Source organism: Gossypium hirsutum, chromosome A05 (genome assembly GCF_007990345.1).
Source record: "Gossypium hirsutum isolate 1008001.06 chromosome A05, Gossypium_hirsutum_v2.1, whole genome shotgun sequence".
Lineage (NCBI taxonomy): Eukaryota > Viridiplantae > Streptophyta > Magnoliopsida > Malvales > Malvaceae > Gossypium > Gossypium hirsutum.
The window spans coordinates 27,624,710-27,634,869 of record NC_053428.1 but is presented as its reverse complement, the minus strand read 5'-3'; the positions used below and the strand labels follow the sequence as shown (position 1 = coordinate 27,634,869).

Below are 10,160 nucleotides of genomic sequence, written 5' to 3'. Positions count from 1 at the left end.
ATATGTGTGTATGTATTTGTGTAGTGTACAAAATAGTTTTATTATTATTATCATTTCTAAGGTATGTACGTATTGTATATGTTCTATATATGTTATATATATTTTTAATATTACTAGTTATATATAGTTCTTATACATTTCCATGTACATATTTTATACCATCTTATGTATATATTCATTGTTTCTATTTCGTGTTTAATTCTAGTATTGCGCTAAATGTCGTATAGATCTTTATCATTTTAATATTATTGTCACATTGGTTATTTGTTTCAATATATGCCTAGCCCTATCATTTATTTATTTTTATTTCATATCAATTTACTTTGCATTATTTCGAAAATCATATACTTGTTTTGCTAATTAATTTCAATAAAGAAGGAAATGTACCGATTTAACATTAAGTCATTGAGTTCATCGCTATGTTGGGTGAATGTCAATTGACTCGTGTTAAAACGGCATATCCTTCTCAAAAAACCGGAATAAACTAAAATCTCTCGTCCTCTTTTAATTGGATCACGACTAAATTTTAACATTGAACTCGTATTTTTAAAAGTCAAGACAACACGTGTTTAGGAGATACCAATTTTGGGCGTCGCGAGGGTGCTAATACCTTCCTCGCGCGTAACCGACTCCCGAACCCTAATTTTTCTCTGACTTTTAACGTAGACCTTAACTCGGCATTTTCCTCGTTTTTAAAGAAAAATCTAATAGGTGTCCAATCACACCTAGAAAAAGGATCGGTGGCGACTCCCGGTTTATTTTAAAACCAAATTTCCAATTTCCAATTTCCTAATAAATCGCCACAATTTAGCGACCCGAATCCACAAAATTTTTACGTCGCTACACATAATTTTTATTCATTTGTGTTTGATATTTATAAGACGAGTTGAATAAATTTGAAAATAACTTAATCAATTTCACTAATACTAAAATTTTTCCATATTTTTGAAAAACAATAAAAAATAAATTTATTCACATATTTATGTTTTCAAAATCACGATCATCAGATAATTACATAAAATTAAACATATTAAAAGACCAAAATTACTCTGTACTTATATAATCGCGAATGTATGTAAGTATTAACCATACATAATAGCAATACTAATAGTGGTGGAATTAGGAATTGTTTTTTGAGTGGTTGGAATAAAATTACATATTTTTACGATTATAAAAATATAATTTTAATAATTTTTATTTTTATAAATTTTAAAGGATCATATCAAAATTTTATTATTTTTAAGAGGTTAAAGTACAATTATTAATATTACTAATTTAAAATTTAATAAATTATAAATAACTTAAATGGAAAAATTTTCATTATAGGATATAGTCACTGAATAATTGTACATCAAAATATGTATCCCTAAGTATATACATTATCTGATAAGGTAATTATAAAAAAAATATTACATCACTAAATTTAAATCAAATGCAAATTTATTAATTGAATAAATATGCGTGAGTTGAGAAGAAATTATTTTGTGGGCTCTTCCCACCACATTATTTATAGTCCATTTTCAATTATTTATAACATTCAACAAATTTTTTCATGTCAATAATACATAATTTTGATAATTTTTTTTACTCTAAACCTTAAACCATGTCCCTCGAACATTAAATCCAAACTCTAAACCTCAAACTTAAACTCTAAACTTTGAACCCAAAATCCTAAGTTTAAGGTTTAGGATTTTGGGTTTGAGGTTCAGTGTTTGGGGTTCGGACTCGAGTTTTGCGTTTGAGTTCAGGGTTCGGAGTTAAAAATGCCAAAATTATGTGTTAATGATATAAAAAAATTGTTGAATGTTATTAAATAATTAAAAAATGACCATGAATGATGTGACGAGAAAGGTCCATAAAATAATTTATCTTAATTGAGTTTGAATTGTTGATTTTTGTAAATACTATAAATGCAACATAAGTATGTTTGGTGTTTATGTGTTTGCCTTTTAACATATACTGTTTCATTCCTTGTTGTAACATTTTAATGTAACAACCTTACATCTATATAGTTTTAAATATAAATATGTTATCTGATATATTTTTATTTAATAAAAAATTAATAACTAAGTACAAAAGGAGGTGTATGCATGCAATTAGTATAGAAAAAGAAATTAATAACTGAACTTTTATTAGTTTTATAAAATTGAAGAAAGTACATATATTATTCCATTGTAATTCCCCGTAACTTATAAGCATAGGTAAAATTGAAAATAAAATTACTTAAAAAATATCTTGATGCTAGAAATAAAATAGCCTCAGCTCAAATTCTTTTCCCGATAATTGAAGAATTAACTCTCTAATTTTCTCAAACTAAAAAATAAAGCATAAATGTCTCAAATGGTTGATATGATGTCCAAGGAAATTCCAAGAGGCGACCCATTTTGCTCTTCAAGAATAACAAGCAAGTTGTCTTTAGGTTTAAGAAATGACATTGGCACATGGTACCTATGATTAAACGCATATTTACATCTTATATTAGTATATAATTACTATTTTTTTTAGAAAGTTGTTCGAGATTGATCCAAGTTTTTATGCCTTACAATATAATATTTTTGTCATTATAATAAAAAATTGCTAGTCTATTCATATATATATATTCATTTATTTTTATTTTGAATATATATATATATACACGATAATAGAGAAGAATATAGAGCATACCAAGTTTGATAGGGTGATCCTTGAGACGTAAGAAATGAAGCCCAATATCTGCCTATGCTTTGCCCATTAATCCATACTTCACCTTTCCCCATGCTTCCGAGGTTTAATCCAAAAGACTCGTTTTTGATTAGTGCATCAAATCTAATCTGTGTAATATTATTTTTAAGTCTATGCATCAATAGTTAACATAAATATTCTATTAAAACCTCAATTATCAATGGCCGGATTTGTATAAATTGAATAACCTCAGTATATAAAAGTGGTTAATCCCCAAAAAATATTCCCAAGCATATGGTAATATATACCTTGTACCATGTAAGGGGATTGTTGGAAGAAGTAAAATTTCTCCATTGAACGTTGCTTGAGGAGTGGTCCAAATATATTTGTAATTTTTCTCCTAATAGTCCAACCTACACAAAAATGCAAAATGAGGACGTGACAAGATAGCAAAAACATAAAGAAGCACGTATAATTTGATTATGAAAGTCAACACTCACCAAAAATATCCACAGAATTATGAATTATACATATTATGAAGGGGTTGGTAGCACAAATCCTTAAAATGAAAAAAATTTCAATTAAGTCTTTTTATAGTTAAAATTTTTAAATTTATAATGATAAAATTACATTTTAGCTCCCTAAAGTGATAAAAATTTAATTTAATATTTTAAAAATTATAAAGATATAAACTATTAAAATAAAATTATATTAAATATATATTTAATAAAATTTATATAGACAATTATAAAAAATATAATACAGTAATAGAATTATAGTAAATAATTATTTAACAATCGAATTATAGTAAAAAAATACTATTATATTTAATAGTCATTATTAATTTAAAAAAAATAAATTTTAAATAATTTTATTGACGAAATCGATATCAAATTAACTTATGATAGTATAAATAGATAAGAATTATAATAGATATTGAGAAAATCCATCTCATAATGAAGCAAGTAATAGTATTAAAAAATTAAAATACTTAGAAAAGATAAAAAGATTACCTGATATCCCCATCGATGATTGCTCAAATCCTTTGAATTTTGTATATCATGAATCCTTACCCTTCGAAGCCCCAACGCTTTTCTCTCTAAAAAGGCTCCTGAATCCTTCACAAATCAAAACTTAAATTTAATGATGAATTTATATAAAATTGAGATGCAAAAGATTAGAAAGTGGATCGTACCGGTAAACCAACCGTAACACTTAAGAGGGAGATGTTGTTACTGCCATTGTTTAATGTAATTGTATTATCTAGCCTGAAGTTTACCTTCTCGTGATTTCCATTGCCAGATCCTATCAAAATTAAAATATTAAAATAATTATAACTCCATAAAAAAAAAATCAAAATTGAGGGTCAAGGAAGTAAATTTTGATGTCGGAATTTAAATTCTAAATATATTAGATGTTACTATTAAATTAAATCGAAATAAAATCTTTAAATATATTTGATCGCAGAATTAGACATACCAATCAAAGCACCATTGACAAATGCATGCAAAACATGGCCAGCCGAGCGCACACTAAGCACTGCTTTACTGTTTGATGATTCATGTTGATAGCTGAAATCAAACCACGTTATATATAAAATATATTTGTTGTTATATAGATAGCAAAATAGTAATTAAAAGAAAATATTTGGTATATTCATAGTGTATTTTTATTTTATAAGTAAACTTTAAAAATATTTTTAGTAATTTAGTATACCTATAAAGAAAATTTATTTTATGAACCATTCTCAAGTCCCAACATCATTTATGATCATTTTTTAATTATTTTATGACATTTTAGCAATATTTTCTATATCATTGACACATAATTTTAGTAAATTTTTTACCCTAAACTATAAATCCTGAATCTCAAACCTTGAAGTTCAGGGTTCAAGTTCAAGGTTTAGAATTCAGGATATAAAGTTTGGGGTAAAAAATTTACCAAAATTATGTGTTAATAACATAGAAAAAAATTGCTAAAATATCATTAAATAATTGAAAAACGACTATGGATAATGTGATGGGAAGAGTTCGTAAAATAAAATTTCTTTTATAGGATACTTGTCAACCTCTTCATTTGCTCGTGAAGTTTAAAAACTCACTAACAGTGTACCAAATATTTTTCCATCAAAAAAGTATTTTCTTTTTAAAATGGAATATTTGATTAAAACAATTATTAATTTATCAAAAAATTATTTATTTTATGGAATATCTAATATAGAAAAATCAATTTAAAAGAAATGAAGGAAAAAAAAAAAACAACCAAAAATGAATACCTGAAAGTGTACCAAAGATAATCCGACATGTCTTTGGTTGTATTCATATGCTCTAGCAATGTTTTGGATCTCATTGATGTGTCTGCAAATGTAGGAATAATGTCTTTGAATTCTTGCCACATTTCGGATTCGTTGAACTTCTTGCCTGTTGTTATCAATCTCGTGTTGTTCTTAACATTTACCTGTTTAACCCAAAACACCCCCAAATGAAATATCAGTTATTTTACTTCAACATCTTCATTAAATTGTGAGATTAAACTATTGATGGTCACAAACCTGTATTTCATCTTCACATCCAAATTTATATTTATATAACTATTCAAAATATATAAAGAAGTGTAAAAAAAAATATTTAACATATTCATATTAATAATAGATATCTGTGTTCATTAATTACATTTAAATTCGAATAACAAAAAATATTTAAATATGAATATGGATATATAAACCTGAGCCTAACATGTGTAGAGATTTAAAAAAAAAAAAGTAATCATATTTATATTAGACATATATTTGCATCAAATTTAAATCAGAATAAGAATAAAAAAAGTTGAAAAATTTGAGACATGCCTTGGCAGTGTTGAAGACTACGTTCTTGCAATCAGGCAAAATGCTAACTGAACTTGGACCCAATTCATACGAAGAATTGTGAAATATCACAGTAACGGATTTCGTATCGTCTTGGTTGACTAGAAAAGCAGCACATTCTCCTGAATTTCGTTTATAAATGTACCCCTACATAACAACAATTAGATTCAAACATGTTTTAATTTTAATTTTAAGACAACGATCAAGAAAATAAAGATGGAATTCGTAACTCAGGGATTGAGCTGTTTTTCCAATTTGATAGCTCTGATTCGAATTGTTATTTTAAAAAAACATAAACTAAATTAGGCTATAAAAAAGGGGGGTCTAGGAAAAAAAATTGGACCATGATCCAACTCAGTTTGATCCATGGATGGGTTTCACTGCAACAAAAAAGAAAAAGAAAAAGTTGATTTCTATTGTTACCATTTGTTGTTGACCAAGAGAGAGTGTAAATTGGGTTCCAAATAGTATAGGATTGGAACATGACTTGATTGCTTCGTGCAGTTGCTTCAAATGCCCCAATTTTGGTAGTCTAATGAAACCTACAACAATCAAATGACCCAGTTACATTCATCTAGTAAATTCATGTATTCGGCATATATTTATGTTCCATTTTGTATATATTCATATATTGATATATTTGTATTTTTTCATGTCCGGTCATATTTTATATCATTGTTACAGTAGAAATTGATGGTAAACTATAACAAGTAACGTTAAAATTTAAATCAATAATGATACATTCATTTATAAACGAACCTAGACATAGAATATGTACTTTTAAACTGGTTTATTGATACTTTAAACTGGTTTATTGATAATAATTAGTTCATAAAAGGAGGTAAACAAAGAAGTGCATGGTTTGTGTACATGTATATATATCAGAACTGAAAGACATACCATACTCGTCGAGGGGGGCATCGTCATAGTAACTTGTCGTTGTGAACGCTGAGGTTGTTCTCCCAAAATTTGTTCCACCGTGATACTAACAATTGAAACAAGAAAAACAATGTTTTAAAATCTGAATTTATTTATTATGTGCATTAACATGTAATTATGAGATTTATCTAACGGAATTTGTTTATCTATATAAAATGTGAATACCATATAATAGTTGACGAATGTCCCATTTCTTGCAACAAAAAGAGCAACTTGGAAAGCAATGTCTTGGGCAGATCTTGTCTCTGGTTCTTTACCGTATGCTCTATACCTTTCGACGGTAGCAATGATATGGATTAGAACCTAAATATTGCTTATATCATTTGTTAAAACTAGTAAGTTTGCCTTTCACATTCATTCTCTCTAGACTAAAACAAAGACAAATCCTGATGCACATACCAAGTTGTCCAATTTTCAGTCCAAAGCCATGGTTTGTTTGGTGAATTTGGCCCCGGGAATGATACCCCGCATTTCATCCCATTGCAAGTGTTGATCTACACACGAAAAAGCTAAGTGTATCTCATGTCGACTGAAATTAATAGCAAGCCTGCCTCCAAGGTGTAAGGGGGAGTAAATAATTACCACAGGATCAGGAGCGTCATATTGTTTGCACATCATCCAGGGAACCCCAGTTTGAAGTGCAACCGCCATTTGTGCAGCCCATCTCACATACGGTGGTCCTTTCTCATGGAATGCATGTTCCACCATTTCATACTCATTCTCAATCTACATATTTTTATTTTAACATAAGTAAACCTTTCAAACAGTTCCGATTAGAATATGGTTTAGATTTTTTAAAAGTTATTTCAAATATTGGGTTCTACCTGTGATAGTATGATAGGTCCACCTTGTGAAGCATATAAGTTTTCTGATTTCATCATGTTTACTATTTTTGTGGTGAAATTCTGCATATGCACCTGTACCTCATGCACATCAACCACGTATCAACCAGTAACACTGAAACTTTATGAGCTATAATTAAATAATATACACACATACTCATAGCTTTTCGGCCATTGTTATTATTATATATACCTTAAAAGGTTCACTATCGCATCGGTAAACAATGCCTGGGACGTCATGCAACCAGAAAGGTAATCCCCTGCAATAATTAAATAAATATTGAATCCCTTAATATATGGCATGCATGGATGGAAGCTGAGGTTTTTAATAATCTATTTATGTGTTTTACCCGTAATTCCATTCGGCCTCGATAAAGGGACCAATCCTGAGACTTGCGTATAAGCCATGTGCTTGGATTTCCTTAATGAATCTAACGATGTCAGCTCTTCCACTGAAATCATACTGCAAATTACCAAGGATTATCTTAAGACTCTCTTTAAGTGGGTTTAGTAAAACATATGAAAAGAGCTGACCTGCCCTTTTTCAGGCTCATGAAGGTTCCAAAACACGTATGTCTGTATTACATCGATCCCTCCCTCTTTAGCTTTGCCTATTAATGATCCCCACATCTGCACTTCACATGAAAACATTAAATTAATAATTTTAGATTTGATTTTTGTTTTGTTTATTATGAACGGGGAAGTCTACATTTAGTGGTGTAATTTTGATTTTCTTTTTCCATATAAAGAATGGCAACTTGCCGCTTTCTCAATGCTATTTCTCGAAATTCAGATTGGAAAACACAAAGGTTATTGGGTGAATGAATAAATAAACGTAGCAAATACTCCAAACATAGGAGTTCTCTTAGAAGCAATACTTCCAGTCCCCTGTATTAGATCTTAAGAAATAATCACATTTCTCTATCATTTCTTTGCAATTTCAACAAGAAATCTTCAGTAAAGTCAACTTCACTTCTTCCCCATTAATTTTGATCTAACATGAAGTCAATTTTAATTAACATATTTGGAGTCATATATACTCATTTAAATTACAAATTAATTTTTAATCAGAGGTAAATAAATAAATAAGTAGTAGAACAAAAATGTTAAAATTTCACTTTTACCCATAAAATAAATTACTTCAAATTGTAAAAGAAAACTAGATTTGAGTCTAATGCAAAATATTTACAAGATTGTTGTCTATCATGTTTATATTTATTATATATATAATTACATTTTAATTAAGTCTTAACTCAATTAGTATGAGTATTATTGTCAATACAAAATACATGGGTTCGAGTGCGCTGGAGTGCATTATCTTTTTATTTATAGGTTAAGGAGGCAATCACTATGTTCATGCGTTAGAAAAATAAGCAATAATATTAGTACTAATTGAGTAAAATTTTGATAGAAGTTTCAGTATTAAGTGTTAGATTATATTTTATCTTATTTATTTAAAAATAAATAAATTAATTCTTATATATTTGATTAAAGAGCAAATTAGTTCTTTTTGTTAACAAATTAATCTATTTCTACTCTTCAAAATTAATATTGCTAAAAGAATAACCATATAGTGTCACGTGCTATATGTATTTCATGCTGACGTATATAGACTAATTTTTAACAGAATAATCAATTTATTCTTTGATGTAACATATATAGACTAATTTATCTTTTTTTTTAAATATAAGATCAAAATACAATCTAAAAGTAATAATTGTAATCTATGACTGGTCTATGTACCTACTCTTTAATCAATGAATTGCATCTTTATTGACGAAGAAAGAAAATCATGCAGTTTTCACCAAAAACCAGAAAGAAAATCATGCAGTGACATAACTCGCTGTAAGAGATTTCCTAACTGAGTTTTTCAACTCGTCCTTTTTTTTTTCTGCTTGATTAAAACAAAAAGTTAAGACATTAAGACGAAGTTTGCGTTGGAGTCAGAATATGATATTTATACTGCAATGAAATTGAAACAATCCGGTGGAATGATTTGAATAAGAAAAATGAGTGACTTGTTCTATCTGATACCATCAATGAAAAACTGTAAATGGGCGAAGTGAAGTGAAAATGTTTGGTTTTTCTTTTTAAGCATTATTGATGGAAGAGGTGGTAATAAGGAAATGAAAGAAGAAACAAACCTCAGGGGTGCTTCGAGGATAATGTATAGAAGCAGAAAACAGAAGCTTTCGTTGTCCATTAATAATCAAGGATCTCCCATCGTAACTCACTTCTTCTCCTTCAACACTACTCTCCACCACCACCACTACACCTACCACCATCACTGCTACTAACCCTAACACCAACATCCCTTTCTCCATCGCTCCCCTTACCTTCTATTTCTCAACATTCAATTCCACACAGAACCCCACACTCTCTGCAATCCCTCAACCATTCATCTCCACTGTTGGACCTCCTTATAATCAAAGAAAAACCACTTGAAGAAAATCATAAAATTTTCATTGGGATTAGAGACATGTCATGTTATTATATACTATTTATTTATCTAGCTTTAAAAGGAAGTCAATGAAGGGGGGAAGGGGGTTAATTTTTTCTTTTTTTACTTGACTGAAAATATAATTCGTAATTATGTATTCAATCATATTGAGAAAGCCAATGCACCCACCACTAATATATATAATGTTAATTATATTATTATTATTTTTATATTATATATATCTGGTTAAATTTTTAAATAAAAAATGATGTGTATTATTTTAATTGGAAAGGATTTTAAATTAGTGGTGGTAAGAATTTATAAAATATTTCGAGAATGTGGGTATAATTATACAATAAGATATGAGGAGGGAAAGTAATACTATTTACATGTCAATATAAACTTTAATTATTAC

The 10,160-nt window shown here is 28.4% G+C and overlaps 1 protein-coding gene across 2 annotated transcripts; it reads right to left on the bottom strand.

Annotated features, from left to right (window-relative positions):
* Window positions 1-2,114: 2,114 nt before the first annotated feature.
* Window positions 2,115-9,921, bottom strand: LOC107960898 (beta-galactosidase 6). 2 transcript variants are annotated; one of them, XM_041112106.1, is made up of 18 exons: window positions 9,450-9,921; window positions 7,840-7,935; window positions 7,656-7,768; window positions 7,499-7,565; window positions 7,288-7,380; window positions 7,046-7,189; window positions 6,863-6,957; window positions 6,629-6,734; window positions 6,425-6,509; window positions 5,948-6,066; window positions 5,507-5,671; window positions 4,937-5,118; window positions 4,141-4,232; window positions 3,857-3,966; window positions 3,675-3,779; window positions 2,970-3,074; window positions 2,665-2,810; window positions 2,115-2,389 (listed from the first exon to the last, which is right to left on the bottom strand). In XM_041112106.1, coding segments are annotated over exons 1-18 (2,004 nt in total). In that variant the 5' UTR covers window positions 9,630-9,921; the 3' UTR covers window positions 2,115-2,388. The 2 variants fall into 2 exon arrangements, with proteins under 2 accessions (XP_040968040.1, XP_040968039.1); XM_041112105.1 differs by having other exon boundaries at window positions 2,115-2,448; window positions 9,450-9,920.
* Between the last annotated feature and the right edge of the window lie 239 nt (window positions 9,922-10,160).

What these genes read in the sequence shown, in the direction of transcription:
- LOC107960898 (XM_041112105.1), bottom strand. Translation starts at nt 9,629, where the DNA reads ATGGAGAAAGGGATGTTGGTGTTAGGGTTAGTAGCAGTGATGGTGGTA. An exon ending in CATTCGTCAACTATTATATG is followed by an intron (nt 6,510 to 6,628) that starts GTATTCACATTT and finishes TTCAATTGTTAG; the next exon opens with TATCACGGTGGAACAAATTT. An exon ending in ATCCCCTTACATGGTACAAG is followed by an intron (nt 2,811 to 2,969) that starts GTATATATTACC and finishes AATATTACACAG; the next exon opens with ATTAGATTTGATGCACTAAT.